At 39.2% G+C, this 25123-nt stretch overlaps 1 protein-coding gene across 2 annotated transcripts in view; it reads right to left on the bottom strand.

Moving 5' to 3' along the window:
- usp48 (ubiquitin specific peptidase 48) overlaps nt 1–25123 on the bottom strand; it is a 249502-nt gene continuing 224379 nt past the window's right edge. The window contains exons 21-27 of one of the 2 annotated variants that reach the window (XM_073031653.1): nt 22383–22489; nt 17917–18021; nt 16746–16907; nt 14750–14875; nt 8229–8277; nt 6878–6904; nt 1–793 (exon numbers count right to left, since the gene is read on the bottom strand). In XM_073031653.1, coding sequence (XP_072887754.1) covers nt 771–793; nt 6878–6904; nt 8229–8277; nt 14750–14875; nt 16746–16907; nt 17917–18021; nt 22383–22489 — 599 coding nt within the window. In that variant the 3' untranslated portion in view covers nt 1–770. Of the gene's footprint in view, nt 794–6877; nt 6905–8228; nt 8278–14749; nt 14876–16745; nt 16908–17916; nt 18022–22382; nt 22490–25123 lie in introns of those variants that run through there. The other variant, XR_012096644.1, reaches the window with a different exon arrangement.

Raw genomic sequence — 25123 nt, 5'->3', positions numbered from 1 at the left:
TGTATTAAATCAGGAAGCGTTGCATTTATTTACAGCACTTCAGTGGTCCTAGTACAATATTACTTGAACACATTAGGAGACATTACTTATGTAATAATGCAGGCAACTACTTCACTGTGTACACAGCTTAAGTTGCAAATGTGAGGATCTCTTTCATACTTGTAGAATATTAAACCTATTCATCTTATTTTTGCATATTACACATTTGAAATGCAACTCTGATGTGTTAATCTGATATTTGTTACAGAAATTAACTCAATATTACACAATTTTAAGGTCAATTTGGTGTGTCATTCTAAGCAAAATCAATTGTGTGGTAGGATCACACAAAAAAAATTATTACTGGTCAAGTGGCCAATAACAAAAACCAACAGTTATAAGTGCCCATGGCGGGAACTTTACTTCAAGCTGCTTGGATACATTAGCCATCAAGAAACCACTTATGTTTCAAACACATTTTTAGACACAGTGAACTGGGAGGAACATCTTTCCCCTGATATTAGTCAATTATCTGGCCACCATCATATGCCAAGGCAGCATATTAAGTGATTTACTTTCCTCTATTGCCCCTTGAGTCACATTCAAGACACTGCACTATTGCATATAAAGGCAGGAGTTGCAAGCAAATTTAAAGACTGGTCATTTCTTTTTAAAAGTATAAACCAAGTCAGTGTGCATATGCCCAGTGCAATGTCCAAGTGATTTTACCCACATACTTTTCCCACTTCCAACTTCCATTCAGTTATCTTCAGCAAGCAGGTGACATCATTTCAGTGGCCCAACAGCCCAGTACCTGCAACAACAACCATGCGACTGTTTAACAATTCTTCATGACCAGTCAAATAATGTCATTAAGAGTCAAGTGATTATGCTTAAAACATATCTCCTTCACTCTACCAACAAAAAAGAGTGAAAAAGAGGTGTGTCTAATAATCTAGGCAAGCAACATCCAAACTTGCTATAGCATTACTGATAGCAGGCAAAATATCACTGCTTGGGCTAATAATTCAAATTTTTAAAAAAATCATTTACTGGGGGTACTGACTCTTGTCAAATCATTTACTACTATTTAGGGTATTGTGTACCACAAAAAAATGAGATTGCAGAAATATTGATTCTCCAGGAGGCGCTCATGGCGTAAGGCACACTTTGGCTTCGCTCCATTCCTTTTACTTCTTTTACCCATAATCACCCTTAATTACTTTATTTTTACCTACACTAAAGGGTTTATATACAGATATATTTTTTGAGCTTTGATTTTAATTTGCTGGAAATGTATACCAGAGCACGAGAAGCTAAAGACGGGAAAGATCCCGACGGCAACGGGAAAAATCATCCAAACAAGTCCCTCTAACTTTTGAAACAATGTCGAAGCTTCTAGATGAAATTCTCAGCCAAAGATTCACCACGTTTGAAGGAGTTTTAAAGATGGTTGAAGACAGTATCAAATCATTTAGATGTGAATTTGAACTACAACAAGCAAGAATTTCAAAACTTGATGAAGCCACTCACCAGAGAGATCGAAGGATTGAAACTTTGGAACAAAATATATCTTCGACCTCTCAATTGTTGGAACGTTATAAATCCAAAATTATTGACCTTGCAAATCGATCCCAGAGACAGAACCTGCGGATAATCAGGCTTCCTGAAGACATCGAGAGGGGTGATCCTATTGAATACTTTTCTCAATTTCTAATGGATGTGTTTGGTTCAAAAGATTTGGATGCCCCCCCATTGATCGATCGTGCCCATCGCACTCTTCGTCCTAAACCTTCCAGTGATGCTAAGCCAAAGCCAATTGTTCTTCGTCTCAATTATGCTCATATCAAGGATCATTTGATTCGAATTGCCCGGCAGAAGGGTATGATTGATTTTCAAAGTTTCAAATTTCGTATCGTCGAAGATTTTAGTCCTGAAGTTCTGAGGGAATGGATGTCTTTTAAATCCATGATGTCTGAATTCCATCGAAAAGGTTTTAAACAAGCTCTGTTGTTTCCAGCACATTTGAGAGTTGTCCTTTCTGATAATTCTCGTCAATTGTTTAATTCTCCAAGTGAAGCTCAAAGATTTCTCGAGGATCAGTGTTTGTCTGTTATGGATTAATTAACGTACCGTATTTTTCATCATCTGTTTTTATTTGTTTTTTAAGCTAATAATTAGCTTATATATCTGGGCCTTTATAATTTGAGGGTCTTTGCTTTCGGTCTATAGTGTAAGTATTTCTCGTATGTCTGGATAAAAGCTCTCTTTTTCTTTTAGTGATTCTGCTCTTTTTACTTTTTATCTTTTGATTCTGAAAGTAACTAAGTAAAGGATTTGGTGTTTGATTCTTCTTTCTTTGAAATTTTTACGGGAAGTATTCAGTTTTTTTGGGGGTTTTTTCCAAGATGTCGTTCTGCCTTCTTCTTCCCATAAAACCTTATTTTTTTGATACGTCATTTTCAATCGTTTGTGTTTGAAAATAACTAACAATATGATTCGGTGCTTGTTTTTTTGAAATATTAGTACAATGACACTCTGTTTTATGTTCTAAATTTTTAGTTAAAAAAAAAACTTTTTTACTAACCGTTGTATTTTTTTCCCCACTCCTTAATGGTAATCTTTTTTACTTTTTTGAATATATATCTTTTGGGCTGCCTTCAGGAAAGATGGGGTTAGATTTAGTATTAGATTGCTTTCAGGCTGATCTTTGGCTTATTTTCAGGCTTTTGTGGGTGGGGATAGAGGGTATTTCTACTTTTGGTTTAGATTTTTCCAACTGGGCTGACTGGAAACTACAAAAATGTCCGAAGTGTCGTAACTTCCGGTTCCTCTTTGAACCTTTTTCCCTCTTCCGGGTTCATGAGTTTGTATTCTGGTTAACCTTCTACGTACTATATGGCTGATGCCATATAGTATGTAACATGGATAAGATTATTCATTTTGTTTCTTGGAATACAAATGGTTTAAACCATCCGATTAAATGGAATTTTTTTTAAAGTATTCCATGGAATGAATGCTAATATCATCTTTGCACAAGAAACTCAAGTGAGGGAAGAGGATAATCAGCATTTCTTCAGGTTTTGGAAGGGACAACAGTGCCATTCGAACTCTCAGGCTAAAGTGAAAGGAGTTTCTATTTTTATAGACTCTTCAACCTCATTTGTTCATTATGAAACAATTTCAGATCCGAATGGTAGATTCTTGCTAATTACTGGCTTACTTTTTAACAAGAAAGTTGTTATGGTTAATGTTAATGTTACTGGCTAATCAATTGAAAACTGCTTCGGTTAAACACCAGATTATCAAGATTCGTAAACAAGATGATACTCTGATGGTTGATCATGATGAGATAAACAAATCTTTTCAAGAATTTTATATTTCTTTATATCAATCAGAATCTCCTGATGACCCCACTATAATGTATGAATTTTTAAGGAAAATTAATATTCCAAAATTATCACCCAATGAATGTTTAACATTAGACGCACCTATTACGGAAGAAGAAATAAAGGAGGCTTTTTTTTGATGAATTCAGGTAAAGCACCTGGTCCAGATGGTTACACAGTAGAATTTTTAAAATCCTTTTCTACTATACTTTCTCCTTGGTTATGTAAAATCTTTAAGGATATATTAACCATAGGTAAGTTACTGCAATCTTTTTACGAAGCCTCTATTTCCCTAATTCTTAAAAAAGATAAAGATCCTATAATGAATGTGCCTCATCCTTGCTGAACGTGGATTCCAAGATTTTTTCAAAAATATTGGCAACTAGATTGGAAAATATATTGCTTCACATGATCTCTGTTGACCAGACTGGATTTATTAAAAATCATTATTTGTCTTTTAATATTAGGAGATTAATTAATATAGTTTACACTCCCTCATCTAGAACTCCAGAATGTGCCATTTCACTGGACGCGGAGAAAGCGTTTGACAGAGTTGAATGGCCATATTCACTCAGTACACTTGAGTAATTTAATTTTAGTCCGAAATTTATATCTTGGATTACATTGATATACCATACCCCTACGGCTTCGGTATTTATCAATAATTAAAGATATCTCCCTTTTTTCAGTTGTTTCGTGGCTGTCCTCTTAGCCCTTTATTATTCGATATTGCTTTGGAACCTTTAGTTATTGCTACTCGTGACTCACCCAATATATTTGGCATTACCCATGGGAATGGGACATACAAGCTATCATTATATGCAGATCACCTGTTACTACATATTTCAAATCCTGAGAAATCCATTCCTGAAGTTATATCTCTGCTTGCTCAGTTTAGTTGCTTTTCTGGCTGCAAACTGAATCTTAGTAAGAGTGAACTCTTCGCATTAAATATGCAGGTTCCAATTTATAAACATTTACCATTCAGATTGGTTACAGATTATTTTACTTATTTGGGTGTTAAAATTACTAAGAAGCTTAAGGATGTATTTAAGGTAAATTTTTTACCTTTAAACGATCAGGTTAAATAATTGCTTACTAAATGGTCCTCATTGTCTTTATCACTGATTGGTCGAATCAATGCTATTAAGATGATTATTTTACCTAAATTTTTATACTTATTTCAAGCACTACCAATTTTTATTTCTGAATCCTTTTTTGATATCGTTGACTCTAAAATTTCTTCGTACTTATTTCAGAATAAAAATCCTAGGTTAAGTAAAAAATATTTACAGAAGTCTAAAAAGGACGGTGGTTTGGCATTGTCGAATTTAAGATTTTATTACTGGGCAATTAATATCCGATATTTAATATTTTGAACACAGGATTTGGATGTAATTCGAAGTCCACAATGGGTAAACCTTGAATGTAAATCTGTACAAGGGTTTTCATTAGTTTCTATTTTAGAGACCTCACTTCCCTTTATTCTTTCTAAATTGAATAAACAAATGGTTAATTCAATAATTAAATATACACTACGAATATGGTTTCAATTTTGTAAAGAATTTTGGCTTGAACAAATTTATTCTATCAAGCCCTATTATATATAATTTCTTTTTTCAACCCTTTTTATGGATCAAGCCTTTTTGGTATGGAAAATGAAGGGTTTAACATGTTTTCGTGACTTATTCTTGGATAATTGTTGCAGGTTTTTTGAACAGTTGTCTAATAAATATAATCTGCCCAGGTCCCATTTTTTTTTTAAAGATACTTACAAATTAGAAACTTCTTGAATAATATGTTACATACTTTTCCGAGTTCATATCCAACTGATATCATGGAAAATTCTTTAGGTTTAAACCCTTATCAGAAGGGTTTAATAGCAACTATTTATGATTAATAGCAACTATTATGAAAATATAGCCAGGTATATCAGACAAAATTAAGAATGAATGGGACAGGGAACTTCAACTTTCTTTACCTATAGAGAAATGGGAGAAAATTCTCCAATTAGTTAACTCCTCCTCTATATGTGCTAAACATGTGTTGATTCAATTTAAGGTTGGGCATAGGGCCCACATGTCTAAAGACAAGCTGGCTCGTTTTTACTCTCATATAAATCCTGTCAGTGATAGATGTCATTCTGAGGTAGCTTCTTTGATTCATATGTTCTGGTCTTGCCCTCTTTTGGAGAAATATTGGAAAGACATTTTTGATATTATTTCAACAGTTTTGAGTATTGATTTATATCCTCATCCTATTACTGCAATTCTTGGCTTACCAATGGTGAAGCATAGTTATTTATCCTCTCCAGCTCGTCGGATGATTGCATTTGTTACATTAATGGCTAGAAAATCCATTTTAATGAATAGGAAAGAGATTAATCCTCCTACTACATTCCAATGGTTTCCTAAACTATATAGAACGATAGCACCATAGAACATTACAGCACAGAAACAGGCCCTTCAGCCCCTTCTTGGCTGTGCTGAACCACTTTTCTGCCTAGTCCCACTGACCTGCACCTGGACCATATCCCTCCGTACACCTCTCATCCATGTACCTGTCCAAGTTTTTCTTAAATGTTAAAAGTGAGCCCGCATTTACCACTTCATCTGGCAGCTCATTCCACACTCCCACCACTCTGTGTGAAGAAGCCCCCCAAATATTCCCTTTAGACTTTCCCCCCTTCACCCTTAACCCATGTCCTCTGGTTTTTTTCTCCCCTAGCCTTAGTGAAAAAAGCCTGCTTGCATTCACTCTATCTATACCCATCATAATTTTATATACCTCTATCAAATCTACCCTCATTCTTCTACGCTCCAGGGAATAAAGTCCTAACCTATTCAACCTTTCTCTGTAACTCAGTTTCTCAAGTCCCGGCAACATCCTTGTAAACCTTCTCTGCACTCTTTCAACCTTATTAATATCCTTCCTGTAATTCGATGACCAAAACTGCACACAATACTCCAAATTCGGCCTCACCAATGCCTTATACAACCTCAGCATAACATTCCAACTCTTATCTTGTTTAAATTTAGAAAAAATCAAAAAGTGTCACTTTTGACCCTTCGGTTAAGTTTGAAGAAGCTTGGAGACCCTTTATTCAACACTTCCATAGGATGTAACTTGACCTTTTCCAAATCCTTTTTATTAACCTTAAATATATGGATAGAGGAGTGGAGTTATTGACATTATTGATTGTATCTGATGTAATATAATAGCCCAGCTTAGTTTAGTTTAGTTTTTTTTTTAATTTGGGTTTTTTTTTGACATGTTTTTATTTTTTTTCTACCATGTTTAATTACATTAAGAGTTTGGGAGGCTTAGTACATTTGTGTTATCTATAGCTTTTACTCGTATATACTGTTTACCAACAATGTAACCCCAATCTCTCTGTACTACTATTGTTATTATGCTTATGTATTTGAAAATTAATAAGACTTAAAAAGAAAAAAAGATTGCAGAAATATTTACAGTGTTAAACCACAAACTTAATTTTATAAACTCACCTTTAAAACCTTCTTCAGGCATACACACTGAAAAAAGAATGACATATTAATTAAGAGTTGCAATTTAAAAAGTTATAAAATCAAAAAACTCAACTTACAAAATAAAAAAGGAATTAACTATTATTCTTTATTAAATTTTAATATCAAGATGATAACTTTAAAAATATTTATTGCTTATTTATTGTTATTTTTTTCTTTCTTTTTATATTTATACAACTTGTTGATATTTGTTGATTGGTTGTCACCCATCCTGTTGGGTACATACATCAATAATAGATTTACTTTGATCTTTATTGATTATAATCTTACACTGAAAAAGTCATTGCTCACATTACATGGAAAATTACCGTAGATTCCGGATTTTAAGCCGCTACTTTTTTCCCACATTTTGAACAGCTTTGAACTTTGCGGCCTTTAATACGGTGCGGCTAATGCATTATTTTTTTTCATGCCGCCGAAAACATTTTGCCTCGTAACAGTAGACCAATAAAATTGATGAGTAGTTCACCGAGGTCCAATGAAATTGTACGATAAATCAAGCGCACTTTCACAATTAAATTATTGTAAATCAGTCATTTGTACTCACCCTCATCAACATGGAAAACACTCGAAGAAAAGCATTGTGCCGCCTTTATGGCAGTTATTTAGTTTATAATATTTTCGCTTAGTAATTCATTTTCTAGTTAAAGTTAGAAGAGTTTTAACTATATTTGTTTTCTGTACTACATCGCGGGATGCTATGACGTCACACCTGGTTTTGCCGCGTCTTGTGGGATACCGGTTTGCGATAAACGGGAAGGAGGGGGCATTAGACCCGAGCGAAACGCTGCTTTTAAATGCCGTTTGCGATAAACGGGACGGCGGGGGGGAGCGGCGGAGCAAAAACGCTGCTTTTAAGTTAAAGGCGATCAATAACTTTTCCTGGTAGGCTGCAGTATATATATTTTTTACCAGTCGTTAGGAGATATTGGAATGTTGTTCAGTAAAGAAGTATACGCAACGTATATTTAAAAGTAGCCGCGTTACGGGCACGGTTCGAAAAAAAGCATTTGCAATATGTATTTGTTTTTGTTACCATATGGATTTAATTAAAAGTTAAAAAATCCTCACGTGTAATATCTTTCTGTGTAAATATCTCATATTACAACGTGGGACACCTGCGGCCGAAAATCCGGTGCGGCCTAAAATCCGGTGCAGCCTAAAATCCGGTGCGGCCTTTACAAGTAAAAAATTGATTTTATTTCTAAAATTAGAGCCAGCGGCTTTTAATCAGGTGCGCTCTGTAGTCCGGAATCTACGGTAAGTTGAATTGATAAGCTATATTGATAAATCTATCAGTAAAATTTCCTACCTTGCATTATATCATCCATTGCTGTATAATCAGCAATTGGTTCATCAGCCTGAAGTGCAGAAGATAATGAAAGCAAATTCACAATACTAGCCACAAGCTTATACTCAACTCAGCAACATTTTATGATCAGTCAAGTGCCTTTAGATTAAATTCCTACCCATGGCATATGTTATATCTTCAAGTGAATTTTCATTATATTATTAAGAACAAATTAAACAATTAAAAATTTAAAGAAAATTTCTGCTTTGTATTGCTAAGAACACAAAACAATAGGCCATTTGGATTTACCTGGTCTGTGGCTAAACTAATGGTGAATTAACATGTTTATTAAGTGGCTGATTGACAGGAGACAAAGAATGGAAATAAAGGGAGTCTTTTCTGGTTTGCTCCCAGTGACTAGTGGTGTTCCACAGGGGTCTGTGTTGGGACTGATTCTTTTATGTTAGAATTGGCTTTTTGCAAAGATTGCAGACGATATGAAGATAGGTGGAGGGGCGGGTAGTTTTGAGAAAGTAGAGGGGCTCCAGAAGAATTTAGATAGATTAGGAGAATGGGCAAAGAAGAGGCAGAATGGAATACAGTGTTGGGAAGTATATGGCCATGCACTGTGGTAGAACAAATGAAAGGGTTGTCTATTTTCTAAATGGAGAGAAAATATTTTAAAAACTGACGCGCAAAGGGACTTAGGAATTTTTGTGCAGGATTCACTAAAGGTTAATTTGCAGGTTGATTCTGTGGTGAGAAAGGCAAATGCAATGTTAGCATTCATTTTAAGAGGACTGGAATATAAAAGCAAGGATATAATGTTGAGATTTTATAAAGCACTGGTGAGGCATAATTTGGAGTATTGTGAACAGTTTAGGGCTCCTTATCTTAGAAAGGATGTGCTGAAACTGGACAGGGTTCAAAGGAGGTTCATGAAAATGATTCCAGGATTGAAGAGTTTGTCATATGAAGAGCATTTGATGACTCTGGGCCTGTATTCACTAGAATTCAGAAGAATGAGGGGTAAACTAATTGAAAGACCTTGATAGAGTGGATGTGGAGAGGATGTTTCTTATGGTTGAGAGTCTAGGACCAGAGGACACAGTCTCAGAAAAGAGCGGCATCCTTTTAGAATTGAGATGAGGAGGAATTTCTTTAGCCAGAGTGTAGTGAATCTGTGAAATTCTTTGCCACAGGCAGCTGTGGAGGCTATATTTAACGTAGAAGCTGATAGATTCTTGATTGGTCAGGGCATGAAAGGATATGAGGAGAAGGCAGGTGAATGGGGCTGAGAAAAATTGGATCTGCTGTGATGAAATGGCGAAGCAGACTCGATGGACCAAATGACCTAATTCTGCTCTTATATCTTATGGTCTTTTGTTGTAGAAATCAAAAGCATATAGAAAAAGGAATTACGATGGAGGTATTTATATCTTTTTTTATAGCAAGCAACTGTTTTGTTGGATTAAGTTATGTGAATTTATCGCACACTTCTAAAGATAATGCTGTTATATCAAGAGAGAATGTAGAGTCTGTTCAGGTAAAAGATAACCAGTCCAGTGATCCGCATACATTCCAAGGCCTCTACTAAATACCCCTTTGCCTATATCATTTTAATGTAGAAATTTAACAGCCATTTGAAATTGAAATACTTCATATTAAAATAACCAGATATGTAACTCTGGATGCAAATATAAATGCTGTAAATATAGGAGAAAATTACGGAAATATATTAAGATACTGGAAGAATCAGCACAACAGGCCTCTGTCGTAGTGGTCTCCAATCTGACAGCATCAACATCTATTTCTCCAACTTCAGGTAACCCCTCCCCCTACCCCTATATACTTCTATCCTTCTGGACTTTACCTTGTCTCCCTCCTTTCCTCTGCCATCATGGCTTCCCATAACCGTCACTATCATCCCTCTAGTTCCACACCTCCTTTCTTTTATTCCATGGTCTACTCTTCTCTCCTATCAGATTCCTTCTTCTCCAACCCTTTGTCTCTTCCACGTATCACCTCCCAGTTTCTGGCAAAATCTCCCCCCCCCCCCCCACCCCCATGATACACATAACTTCCTACCTTCCCCAATAATTTGGAATCACCTATCACCCAACAAGCTTATATTCCTCCCCCTCCCTCTTCTATTCTGGATTCTGCCCTCTTTCTTTCCAGTCCTGATGAAGGACATTGGTCTAAAACATCAACGTTCATTTCCTCCACTGTTGGTGCTTCACCTGCTGAGTCCCTCCAGTGCTTTTTTAATGTTGCGCACATTTTATATGCCAAGAGGTTCAAACTTCAAGATCTTAGAAACATAGAAAATAGGTGCAGGAGTAGGCCATTTGGCCCTTCAAGCCTGCACCGCCATTCAGTATGATCATGGCTGATCATCCAACTCAGAACCCTGTACCTGCTTTCTCTCCATACCCCCTGATCCCTTTAGCCACAAGGGCCATATCTAACTTCCTCTTAAATATAGCCAATGAACCGGCCTCAACTGTTTCCTGTGGCAGAGAATTCCACAGATTCACCGCTCTCTGTGTGAAGAAGTTTTTCCTCATCTCGGTCCTAAAAGGCTTCCCCTTTATCCTTAAACTGTGACCCCTCGTTCTGGACTTCCCCAACATCAGAAACAATCTTCCTGCATCTAGCCTGTCCAATCCCTTTAGAATTTTATATGTTTCAATAAGATCCCCCCTCAATCTTCTAAATTCCAGTGAGTATAAGCATAGTCGATCCAGTCTTTCTTCATATGAAAGTCCTGCCATCCCAGGAATCAATCTGGTAAACCTTCTTTGTGTACTCCCTCTATGGCAAGAATGTCTTTCCTCAGATTAGGGGACCAAAACTGCACACAATACTCTAGGTGCGGTCTCACCAAGGCCTTGTATAACTGCAGTAGAACCTCCCTGCTCCTGTACTCAAATCCTTTTGCTATGAATGCCAACATCTTAGGTGATTTCAACCTAAGGCCATTTCCATAGGTTACAGGCAGTCCAATTACAGTGGCTTTGTGTTTATTATAACCATCTAACAATTACAGCATGGAAACAGGCCATCTCCGCCCTTCTAGTCCGTGCTGAACACGTACTCTCATCTACTCCCACCTACCTGCACTCAGCCCATAACCCTCCATTCCTTTCCTGTCCATATATCTATCCAATTTTTTTTTAAATGACAAAATCAAACCTGCCTCTACCACTTCTACTGGAAGCTTGTTCCACACAGCTACCACTCTCTGAGTAAAGAAATTCCCCCTCGTGTTAACCCAAAACTTTTGCCCCCTAACTCTCAACTTGTTTGAATCTCCCCTACTCTCAATGGAAAAAAACCTATCCACATCAACTCTATCTATCCCCCTCATAACTTTAAATACCTCTATCAAGTCCCCCCTCCACTTTCTATGCTCCAAAGAATAAAGACCTAATTTTGTTGACATCTTTCCTATAATTTGGTGACCAGAACTGTACACAATACTCCAAATTTGGCCTCACCAATGCCTTGTACAATTTTAACATTACATCTCAACTCCTATACTCAAAGCTCTGATTTATAAAGACCAGCATACCAAAAGCTTTCTTCACCACCCTATCCACATGAGATTCCACCTCAGGGAACTATGCACCATTATTCCTAGATCACTCTGTTCTACTGCATTCTTCAATGCCCTACCATTTACCATGTATGTCCTATTTGGATTATTCCTACCAAAATGTAGCACCTCACACTTATCAGCATTAAACTCCATCTGCCATCTTTCAGCCCACTCTTCCAACTGGCCTAAATCTCTCTGCAAGCTTTGAAAACCTACTTCATTTTCCACAACGCCACCTATCTTAGTATCATCTGCATACTTACTAATCCAATTTACCACCCCATCATCCAGATCATTAATGTATATGACAAACAACATTGGACAAAGTACAGATACCTGAGGCACACCATTAGTCACCGGCCTCCAACCTGACAAACAGTTATCCATCACTACTCTCTGGTATCTCCCATCCAGCCACTGATGAATCCATTTTACTACTACAATATTAATACCTAACGATTGAACCTTCCTAACTAACCCTCTATGTGGAACCTTGTCAAAGGCCTTACTGAAGTCCATATAGACAACATCCACTGCTTTACCCTCATCAACTTTCCTAGTAACCTCTTCAAAAAATTCAATAAGATTTGTCGAACATGACCTTCCATGCACAAATCCATGTTGACTGTTCCTAATCAGACCCTGTCTATCCAGATAATTATAAATATCATCTCTAAGAATACTTTCCATTAATTTATCCACCACTGACGTCAAACTTACAGGCCTATAATTGCTAGGTTTACTCTTAGAACCCTTTTTAAACAATGGAACAACATGAGCAATATGCCAATCCTCCGGCACCATCCCCGTTTCTAATGACATTTGAAATATTTCCGTCAGAGCCCCTGCTATTTCTACACTAACTTCCCTCAAGGTCCTAGGGAATATCCTGTCAGGACCCAGAGATTTATCCACTTTTATATTCCTTAAAAGCGCCAGTACTTCCTCTTCAATCATCATCATTTCCATAGCTTCCCTACTTGTTTCCCTTACCTTACACAATTCAATATCCTTCTCCTTAGTGAATACCGAAGAAAAGAAATTGTTCAAAATCTCCCCCATCTCTTTTGGCTCCACACATAGCTGTCCACTCTGATTCTCTAAGTGACCAATTTTATCCCCCACTATCCTTTTGCTATTAATATAACTGTAGAAACCCTTTGGATTTAGTTTTACCTTACTTGCCAAAGCAACCTCGTATCTTCTTTTAGCTTTTCTAATTTCTTTCTTAAGATTCTTTCTACATTCTTTATATTCCTTGAGCACCTCATTTACTCCATGCTGCCTATATTTATTGGAGATATCTCTCTTTATTCAAACCAAGTTTCCAATATCTCTTGAAAACCATGGCTCTCTCAAACTTTTAACCTTTCCTTTCAACCTAACAGGAACATAAAGATTCTGTACCCTCAAAATTTCACTTATAAATGACCTTCATTTCTCTACTATATCCTTCCCAGAAAACAAACTGTTCCAATCCACTCCTTCTAAATCCTTTTGCAACTCCTCAAAGTTAGCCTTTCTCCAATCAAAAATCTCAACCCTGGGTCCAGTCCTATCCTTCTCCATAATTATATTGAAACTAATGGCATTGTGATCACTGGACCTGAAGTGCTCCCCAACACATACCTCTGTCACCTGACCTATCTCATTCCCTAACAGGAGATCCAACACTGCCCCTTCTCTAGTTGGTACCTCTATGTATTGCTGCAAAAAATTATCTTGCACACATTTTACAAACTCCAAACCATCCAGCCCTTTTACAGTATGGGCTTCCCAGTCTATGTGTGGAAAATTAAAATCTTCCACAATCACAACCTTGTGCTTACTACAAATATCTGCTATCTCCTTACAAATTTGCTCCTCCAATTCTCGCTCCCCATTAGGTGGTCTATAATACACCCCTATAAGCGTTACTACACCTTTCCCATTCCTCAATTCCACCCAAATAGTCTCCCTAGATGAGCCCTCTAATCTGTCCTGCCAGAGCACCGCTGTAATATTTTCTCTGACAAACAATGCAACACCTCCCCCTCTTGTCCCTCCGATTTTATCACACCTGAAGCAATGAAATCTAGGAATATTTAGTTAACAATCACACCCCTCCTGCAACTATGTTTCACTAATAGCTACAACATCATATTTCCAGTTATCAATCCATGTTCTAAGCTCATCCACCTTTCTTACAATGCTCCTAGCATTAAAATAAATGCATTGAAAAAATCCTCCACCTCTTACTCTCTGTTTATTTCTAACAGTGCAAACAACTTTACTATCTTCTTTTTCTTCCTTCTCCCATACATCTGTTCCTACACTTTGGTTCCCCTTCCCCCTTGTATCCACTAGTTTAAATCCACTAGAGCCTCTCTAGCAAGCCTACCTGCAAGAATATTTGTCCCCCTCCAGTTCAGATGTAAACCGTCCCGTCAGAACAGGTCCCATCTTCCCTGGAAAAATGCCCAATTATCTATAAATCTGTAGCCCTCCCTCCTGCACCATGTCTTCAGCCACGTGTTGATCTGCGCCATCTTACTATTTCTAAACCCGCCTGCACATGGCACTGGTAGGAATTAAGGAATACATGCAATGAAATGCACTAATATGGGAGTTGAAGACTGAAGATACTTTTTATTTACTGAGCGCAAGTAGGCCCTTCCAGCCCTTTGAACCGCACCACCCAGCAGCCCTTGATTTACCCCTAGCCTAATCATGGCTCAATTTACCTACAAATTAACCTACTGATATTATTCATTATAAACAAAAGCTGAGATTAGATGTACAGAACACTGCTAGCAAATAACAGAATACTAAGTTAATACACTGTTGAATAAGTTAAAGTAATTGACTATTTTAAAGTCAACATATAAACAATATATCATGGCTTTAATAAACAAAAGCATCATAATATCAGCAATAACAAAAGTATGTCAAATAATACCTTTAGTAGAATAACTGACTCTGGGATAACTCCCAGGTTGCCCAGTGTGGCAGTATCATCAGTTAGCATCCGTCCTTTCAATGACAAATTCTGATCAAATGGTGCGACAGAAAATGCATGCATGATCTATAGAAGAAGTTATAAAGGCAGCTGTAAATCAGAAATTGCTTACATGGACAACCTACATACATGCCTAGCATTATCTAAAGTTAACAAATATTTATTTTTAACAATAGCAGGAAATTCAAAAAGTGCAGTATTAATATAAATCATGGTTTATTTGATAACTGCTTCATGGATTGGCATATTGGGATATTATTGCACATCAGTATACATTGCATCTGCTGAAATAACATTTCACCCTCCCAACAATTTTTATGCCATGGACCATTAATCAAGGGGTCTGTGATGTTCATGTTGGGATCCCTTGTTCTAGAGCATCAATTTAAATTGTACATCTGCTTTATCAGTCGAGTTTTCGTTTCTTTTATATTGTTCTATTTAATTCCACTAATGGAAACAAATATGTTAAAAAAAACTGAATGGATCTATGATCATTGTCAACCCTAATGCAACCAAAAGAAACCTCATCCCACAACACCACTCTTTAATAACCAAACTGTTTCTTTTAGTTCTTAACAGAACTTCTTGTCACTGATTCAGGTTATGTACTCAGAGGTGCCATTAATTAAAACCCAATACAGTAGGGGAGAAAGTTATAACAATAGTAAAAGAATCTGAAAAGATATGCCCATGACATAGAAGGGTACAGGCCAAACGCTGAAAAATAAGTTTAGCAGATCCTATTGATATCTTGTTGTCTGGCACTTCATTATAATTGAAATTTATAGATCATAAATGATACAAACATGTCCAATATGCTTTGACAATTCTGAACTCTATTAGTCTGCTTTTTACACCAGACATCCAACTTGCTTTACATAGATATATATATATAAATATATACTATATTACCTAAATTACACACACATTACTATACTTGTCACCATGGAACAGAAAATGAGTCTGTATATCTGGCAGGAGCAAGGGATGTTGGGAATGCTGAGGATGTAGGAGTGTGGCACAGGTGGAAGAGAAGGAATGCTAGGTGCAGAGGTGTGGTGCAGTCACACCCATCCATAGTCACACCCATCCATAAGACACCAGTCAAGGTCATGAGATTCCATACAATTGGTTTATCAAATGTTACAGAATGTCTCTCCGGTGCTTCCTGTTCCCTCCCCTCTTGCTTTCCCTTTGCCCAACCATGATGCTCCTCTCCCTGCCCCCTTCCCACTCTCAGACCACAATAGAGACCCATATCAGAATTAGGTTTATCACCACTCACAAATGTCATGAAATTTTTCTTCTTTTTGCGGCAACAGCACTGTGTGAAGATCTTAGGTACCTTAACTATACAGTACAACAATCAGTTCTCCTGGTATGTAACTGTACTGATTAAATCAACTAAATTAAGAGAAATGTATGAATAAACTCCTCTCGGACTTCCAGCCAGGTACAGGTATCAATTATAACCGACTTTTTGATGATAAACTCTGCCATCTTCATCAGGGATGATGCCTGGGCATGTCTAGTCCGGTGGTATTTTTATCCCCGTAGTCCATCCCTCCTGATCGGTTAGTCCTCAGCCAATCAGGATTCTGCTCCCCCACCTTGTTTACAATCAAATTCCTGTTCATACTTAGAGTGAGACATCTGTCTCTGCTAAAATGTTTTTCCTCTTGTTTTTCTTCAATGGCTTCTTTTAGCAGGTAGTCCCAAAACCCATAGGCGAGGCACAGTAGTTTTGTGCTGTTGAAATCAATGCTATAGCCATTGCGAATGCAATGTTCGGCTCCCGCCAATTTCTCAGGGTAACTGAAATGGATACACCTCCTGCGCTCCTTGATGTGGGTTTCCACTGCACATCAAGAGAATGTACTTCACCTAAAACCAGCAACTCTAATACTCCAAGAACACATGGAAGTATTTTTACCTGTATTTTCAACTCCTTAAGAGTCTGATTGGCTGACACAATGAGCTCCTTTTCCCCACGAACTCTATGCCGAGTACTGCGTCGAATTCCCTGTTTATAGTACGTGCTACTGCCACCACCAATACAAGGATGCATCAATTTCCGCCGCTTTGCTCCATTACTCTGAAACAGAAGTTTGGAATTCTATCTCAGATGCATCTACACAACAGGAAATTAAAAGATCATCTATTCTTTTCTATATGTATCCAATCAGTGCAGCATTTCAAGTTCAGTCACTATTTAACTCCATTAATTTTTCAGTGGCCAGCTGTTGTCTACCTTGTCTAGATCATCTGATATTAATTCTAGGCCAGCTCTTGTTCTCGTTTATCTATCATTTCCTGTTCAGTTGCAATGCTATTACTATGTGTTCACAGATTTGAATGATAATTTGTCTCTAAAACTGCCTATTGGTAATGCAATTGTTTGCCAGTATGAATATAATCTCAAGGTAGTCTAAGCCATAGTCCAAGATGATTACACAATGCAGTCAAAACATTCTCTGTTGTGTATTTAATATTTCAGTACTACAGGTGTCCCCCGCTTTACGCCATTTCACTTTTACAAAAGACCTACATCAGTAACCTGTTTTCCCATTACGAAGAGGATTTTTGCTTTTACGGAAATTTTTCCCATATGAATTAATGATTTTGTCCTGAGTTATACCTCGCCTCATCCCACTGACAGCAATTTTGCCCTATTCATCTCAATGTCCTTCCTCACAATCTCACTGCACACTACATTGACGTGTATACCAACTGCCTCACCACCCTCAGCCCTATCACTCCGGTACCCACCCCCCTGCCAACTTAGTATACATGCTTTAAAGTGTAATGTTTGATTTTTAAAGTGCTGATTTTAAAAACATAAGACTCATATGCAAATCTCAGATGAGGCCAGTAATGTCAGCAGGTTCTGGGTGCACTATAAGCTACATTTAAAAAAAATCAGGATTCTTGAAAATGAAATGTTGGAAATCTGAAGAACATGTTGAAAATGCTTAGCTTATCAGGCTGCATCTGTACAAAGAGAAACAGATTCAGCATTTCAGGTTAACGATCCTTGGCCTCAATGAGATTTTTGGCAGTCACTTGTTTGTGACACATTGCTTCAAATGTCAAATGCGTATCACCTGGCTGAAATCAGGATCCTTCTCTCCTTCTGTTTTGCCTTCCTCTCTGTCTTCCTCGGCCTCAGAACCACTCAGGTTTAGCTCTGGTGCACCTTCTTTCATTACCTGAGGAATAATGCAATGATGATGTTACACTTTTTGGCAAAACATACAGTTATTGTTTCAGAATAGAAGCAAACTAGAAATAGGCAAGACTAAGCTCTGCTCACTCGGACAACAGTCCTTCTGACACACTCTCTGACAACCAAAAAGAAACATTTACTTCCTGATAGACAATCCCTCCCTATACTCTTTGACCTCTGACTGTCAATGTGGGATGTCTCACAGTATATCGCAGAATACTTGTAGGAAGTTATGCAGAGTATCAATTTTGCTGGAAGCTACCATCACAATTAGCAGCAGAACAGCAGGCGTCTGTTTCCTGAACATCACAAACTGAGGCCATTCAAAGTTCCTGGGACCTTCTGACATTATAGGCATAGCCTTCTACTGTAGCAATGAACACATCTCTGGCACAATTAGATTACTGTTCTGCAAGAACAGATGCCTCACAGGAAGTCAATTCACTCATTAGGAGGCAGTGTTTTATCTGTGAGATTAGTGCAGGAAAGTAACATTCAAGTAAAAGATCACTCACAATCATCTTGAATGGCAAAACAAGCATGGGGATCAAATTCCTGCACATATCAGGGAGGATATCCCAACAGTCCACTGTCACATTCTAATTCCATGAGGGTGCTAATAACATTGTAGGGATTGAAAGCTCTTCTTAAGCCCACCTTAAGAAAAATATTCTAGACTGCTCTGTTTTGGACAATTTTAGACCCATTTTCAACCTGCCCTTTCTAGATTTTATTTTAGAATTTAATAGAAATAAAAATTCCATCCTTGACAACTATCAGTCAGGTTTTAGATCAAATCACAGTACAGAAACTGCATTGCTTAAAATAGTTAATGACTTGCAGTATAATGCTGCCACAGGTAACAAATCAGTTCTTGTTCTCTTAGATTTGAGCGCAGCATTTGATACTGTAGAACTTGGGACACTGAGGAGCAGATAAGCAGGCAGATTTTAGAATGGTGTAGGAAATACAGGGTTGTAGTTATGAGTGATTTCAACTTCCCTCATATTGACTGGCACCTCCTGACTGCAAGGGGGATAGATGGGGCTGAGTTTGTCAGGTGTGTTCAAGAAGGATTCCTGAAACAGTATGTGGACCAGCTGACAAGAGGAGAGGCCATACTGGATCTAGTTCTGGGTAATGAACCTGGTCAGATAACAGATCTCTTGGTGGGGAAGCATTTTGGTGAGAGTGACCACAACTCCCTTAGCTTCAGTATAGCCATTGAAAAGGATAAAAACAGACAAAATGAGAAAGTGCTTAATTGGGGAAGGGCTAACTATGAAGGGTTGAGGCAAGAACTAGTGAGAGTAAATTGGAAACAGATGTTCAAGGGTGAAAGCCCAGAAGTAATGTGGAGGAAGTTTAGGGACCACTTGTGCTGGGTTCAGTACAGGTTTGTCCCACTGACAAGGAAAAAATGGTAGGAAAAAACATAGCTGACAAAACACGTGAGGCAACTCGTCAAGAGGAAGAAGGAAGCATATGTCAGATATATGAAGCAGGAAGGGCTCATGAGAAATATAGGGTAGCCAGAAAGGAGCTTAAGAAAGGACTTAAGAGAGCTCGAAGTGGGCATGAGAAGGCCTTGGCATGTAAGATTAAGGAGAACCCCAAGGCGTTCTATGCGTATGTGAAGAACAGAAGGATGCCAAGAATGAAGGTGGGGCCGCTAAAAGATAAAGAATGCAACATGTGCCTGGAGGCGGAGGTTGGGGAGGTCCTAAATGAATACTTTGCTTCAGTATTCACAAGTGAAAAGGACCTTGATCAGGGTGAAGTTGAAATAGAACAGGCCTGTGTGCTGGACAATGTGGAGATTAAGGAAGAAGAAGCATTGGATCTTCTTAAAAACATCAAGATTGATAAATCCCCGGGGCCAGACGTGATATACCCCAGGTTGCTGTGGGAAGTGAGAGAAGGGATCGCTGGAGCAGTAGCTATGATCTTTGAATTCTCTTTGGCTGCAGGGGAGGTGCCAGAGGATGAGAGAATGGCCAATGTAGTTCCCTTTTTTAAGAAAGGTAATAGGGAGAATCCTGGGAACTATAGACTGGTGAGTCTTACGTCGGTGGTCTGCAAACTATTGGAAAGGATTCTTAAGGATAGCATCTACGAGCATTTGGAGAAGTACAGTCTACTCAAGGATAGTCAACATGGCTTTGTGAAGGGAAGGTCGTGCCTCACAAACCTAATTGAGTTTTTTGAAAAGGTAACAAAAGAAATTGATGAGGGTAGAGTGATAGATGTGGTCTACATGGATTTTAGCAAGGCATTTGACAAGGTCCCCCATGAGAGACTCATCAAGAAAGTCATGAGGCATGCGATCAGTGGAACCTTGGCTGTTTGGATAAAAAATTGGCTTACAGGAAGAAAGCAGAGGGTAGTAGTGGAAGGAAAGTATTCTGTCTAGAGGTCAGTGACTATTGGAGTGCCGCAAAGATCTGTCCTGGGACCCCTCCTCATTGTGATTTTTATAAATGACCTAGATGAAGAGGCGGAAGGATGGGTGAGTAAGTTTGCAGATGACACAAAGATTGGAGGAGTTGTGGATGGAGCTGTAGGTTGTTGAAGGTTACAAGAGAATACAGACAGGATGCAGAGTTGGGCAGAAAAGTGGCAAAATGGAGTTCAATCTGGATAAGTGTGAAGTGATGCATTTTGGAAGGACAAACCAGAAGGCTGAGTACAGGGTTAATTAAGAGTGTGGATGAACAGAGGGACCTTGGAGTTCAAATCCATATATCCCTCAAGGCCGCTGCACATGTGGATAGGATAGTTAAGAAGGCCTACGGGATGCTAAGCTTCATTAATAGGAAGATTGAGTTCAAGAGTAGAGAGGTCATGTTGCAACTCTGCTAATTTCTGGTGTGACCACACTTAGAATATTGTGTTCAGTTCTGGTCACCTCATTATAGGAAGGATATGGAAGCTATGGAGAGGATGCAGAGGAGATTTAACAGGATGTTGCCTGGATTGGAAAACAAGTCTTATAAGGCAAGGTTAGCAGAGGTGGGACTTTTCTCTTTGGAGCGTAGAAGGATGAGAGGGGACTTGATAGAGGTGTACAAGATTATGAGAGGCATAGATAGGGTGGATAGCCAGTACCTGTTTCCCAGGGCACAAATAGCAAACACCAGAGGGCATATGTACAAAGTTAAGTGAGGGAAGTTTACGGGAGACATCAGGGGTAAGTTTTTTTAAACAGAGGGTTGTGAGTGTCTGGAGTGATTTGCCAGGGATGGTGTTGGAGGCTAAAACATTAGGAGTATTTAAGAGCTTCTTGGACAGGCACAAGGATGAAAGAAAAATAGAGTGTTGCGGGGTAGTGTGGGTTTAGTACTTCTTTTTTAAGTAATATATGGGTCGGCACAATATCGAGGGCCGAAGGGCCTAAACTGTGCTGTAGTATTCTAGTGTCTAGTAACACAGTATTATCATAAACTGTCTTAATCAATGGGTAGGTCTTTCTGGTATTGCCTTAAGCTAATTTCAATCTTACATAACAGGAAGAACATTCTTAGCTGTGGTGATTGTGTGTCCAAAATCCATGATATTGTGTTTGGTGTGCCGCAAGCATCAATTCTTGGCCCGTTGATGTTCTCACTCTACCTGCTCCCATTAGGCCAGATTATTTCAAGGCACAAGGTGAATTACTACAGCTAAGCAAACAACACACAACAGTATTTATCTATTACACCAGATGACAAACTATTTAAAGAATTTCCCAAATTGTAATTTAGAACCGCGGACATTCATAAACAGGTTCTTATTTAATACAGCCCTAATACATTTCTGAATATGGTTCATAAACTAGTAACAGAAATGTGTGTAACTTTATAGCTTCAGCATTTAATGTGCATTTTCATGCACTCCACATTCATTCATTCACACAGACTTAAGTATAGTTGTTGCTTTGATGTGCACAGCTGTGGTGCTTCAAACAGGATCTGGTGCAAGATTAGCAAATACTGTATCTGACTTCCATAAAGCGAATAGACAAACACTAATGCAGGGTCCCATTCCTGTGAACTTATTGTAACCTGAACAGTTTGCAAGCCAGAAATGCACCTGTGACCCACTTTTTCAGGCAGCAGAAGAGGCCTACACAGCCCTACATAAGCTGGCAAATCCACCCCAGCTTCTTCCAAATGTCATTTATAGGTATGTGTTGTACATAAGCTGGACAGGACTTGTAAGTGCACTACAAATTACAAAGATATCATCACAGATCACAGTGTTCACTGCAGAAGTCCTGCAGTGAGACTACAATTTGTTTTTATTGAGTACCATTAATTAAATCACGGGACCCTTTTTAAGATAAAATTCACAAAAATTTATTACCTTTATACTCTCTACCACTTTACGGATATATATGGTGGCTTGAGTATACTCTCTTAAATCTCGCTGTTGTTGGCAAAGCAGTCCTTCTCGACATTCTCCACACAGACCTACATGTAAAAATGCAAACGGAGATGCTAATGACCTTTAAACTTAAAACACTTGTCTGTGCATTTAGTAAATATGAATATCAAGCACTGAAATGATCTGTTCCAGCCAGTGCAATTGGCTGTTCATACAATTAGCTTAGTTACAACTTTCACTTACAGCTTTCTCAATATTGCCATTGAGAAATTCAATTCCAAAATGCTGTTTTATTCAGCATTTTATGTTTGAAAATAAACTTAGGCACTAAATAGCCACCTCTTGTCCCTGTTAATAATTTAGGTTCAAATTACATAATTTAAAGGTTATGTCCAATTGCAGGTGCACTTTTATCTATTTAAAGCTTTTGTGAGATCGCTGTGTAATAAAATGGACGAGTTGACAGCTTTAGTCAGGAGTCAGAGGACTGTTTGGGAGAGCAGTGCTATGTGTTTTACTGAAACGTGGCTGCACAAGGACATACCCAACCAAAACGTTTCCATAGATGGCTTCCAGATCGTTCGGGCCGATCGGAATTGCACTGAGAGCGGTAAGTGTAAAGGAGAGGGGTTTGCTGTTCTGGTTAACAACAGATGGTGTAATTCTAGTCATATATGATCAAGGAACGTGTTTGTAGTCCGGATATTGAACTTTTTGCTGTTGGACTTCGGCCATATTATCTGCTAAGGGAAATCTCACATGCAATTGTGGTTGTTGTGTACATCCCTCCCTCTGCCAACCCAACGCTGGAGTGTAACATCATTCACACCGTCATAGCCAGACTACAAACCCAGCACCCCAGTGCTCTCATTACCATCTCGGGTGACTTCAACCATGTTACCATGGCTAGAACACTGCCCAACTTCACGCAGTATGTGAGCTGTACAACCAGAGGGGAGAGGACCCTGGACTTGATGTATGCTAACGTTAAGGATGCAAACAGCTCCTCTCCCCTCCCCCCACTGGGAAGGTCAGATCACAACCTGGTGCATCTCAAACCCTGCTACGTGCCTCTGGTGAAGAGTAAACCTGCAATCTCGAGGACAGTGAGGAAAATGGTTGGGGGAGGCTTATGAGGCACTCCAGGGTTGTTTTGAGGTGACACTGGCAGGCCCTCTGTGAGCCACATGGAGAGGACATTGATGGGCTCAAAGAGTGCATCACTGGTTACATCAACTTCTGTGTGGACTACAATGTTCTTGCAAGAACTGTCCTTTGTTATTCAAATAACAAGCCATGGGTAACAAAGGACATTAAGGACATCCTGAACATTAAAAAGGGGGTGTTTAGAGATGGAAATAGGGAGGAGCTGAGGACAATACAGAGGGACCTGAAAGCCAAGATCAGGGAGGCTAAAGACAGGTACAGGAGGAAGCTTGAGTGGAAACTCCAGCAGAACAACATGAGAGAGGTCTGGAGTGGGATGAGGACCATCACTGGGTTCTGGCAAACTAGCAACAGAGGAGCTGAAGGCAGTGTGGACAGGGCCAATGAACTTAACCTGTTCTTCAACAGATTTGATACTATGACACCTCCCCACCCCCCACATGATTCATCTGTTGTTGGCCCTCCAACCAACACATACTCTACTCTCCCTTCCTACCCCTCCTCACAGCTCCCCACCCTGCTCTCATAAATACACCCCTCTCCCACCTGAAACCACCACGTTGGGCTTCACAGCTGAACAGGTGAGAAGACAGCTGAAACGTCTCCACCCAAGCAAGGCTGCAGGCCCAGATGGTGTCAGCACCAGGGTGCTCAAAGCCTGTGCCCCCCAGTTATGTGGAGTACTTCACCACATCTTCAACCTGAGCCTGAGTCTCCAAAGGGTTCCTGTGCTGTGGAAGACGCCATGCCCCAGGGGCTCCAATGACTACAGACCGGTGGCATTGACCTCCCACATCATGAAGACCCTGGAGAGACCTGTTTCAGAGCAGCTCCGGCCTATGGTTAGGCCACACTTAGACCTCCTCCAGTTTGCCTACCAGCCCTGACTAGGAGTTGAGGATGCTATCGTCTACCTGCTGAACCGTGTCTACGCCCACCTGGACAAGCCGCGAGCACTGTGAGGGTTATGTTTTTTGACTTCTCCAGTGCATTCAACACCATCCGCCCTGCTCTGCTGGGTGAGAAGCTGATAGTGATGCAGGTGTATGCTTCCCTGGTGTCATGGATTATGACTGGCAGACCACAGTATGTGCGTTTGCAACACTGTGTGTCAGACAGAGTGGTCAGCAGCACTGGGGCTCCACAGGGGACTGTCCTGTCTCCTTTTCTCTTCACCATCTACACCTCGGACTTCAACTACTGCACAGAGTCTTGCCATCTTCAGAAGTTTTCTGATGACTCTGCCATAGTTGGATGCATCAGCAAGGGAGATGAGGCGGAGTACAGGGCTACGGTGGGAAACTTTGTCACATGGTGTGAGCAGAATCATCTGCAGCTTAATATGAAAAAGACTAAGGAGCTGGTGGTGGACCTGAGGAGGGTTAAGGCACCAGTGACCCCTGTTTCCATCCAAGGGGTCAGTGTGGACATGGTGGAGGATTACAAATACCTGGGGATATCAAAGAACACTGAGGCTGTCTACAAGAAGGGTCAGAGCCGTCTCTACTTCCTGAGAAGACTGAGGTCTTTTAACATCTGCCAGACAATGGTGA

The sequence above is a fragment of the Hemitrygon akajei genome, chromosome 29 (genome assembly GCF_048418815.1).
Source record: "Hemitrygon akajei chromosome 29, sHemAka1.3, whole genome shotgun sequence".
Lineage (NCBI taxonomy): Eukaryota > Metazoa > Chordata > Chondrichthyes > Myliobatiformes > Dasyatidae > Hemitrygon > Hemitrygon akajei.
The sequence above is the reverse complement of the archived record's forward strand: the minus strand, read 5'-3'. Positions and strand labels throughout refer to the sequence as shown.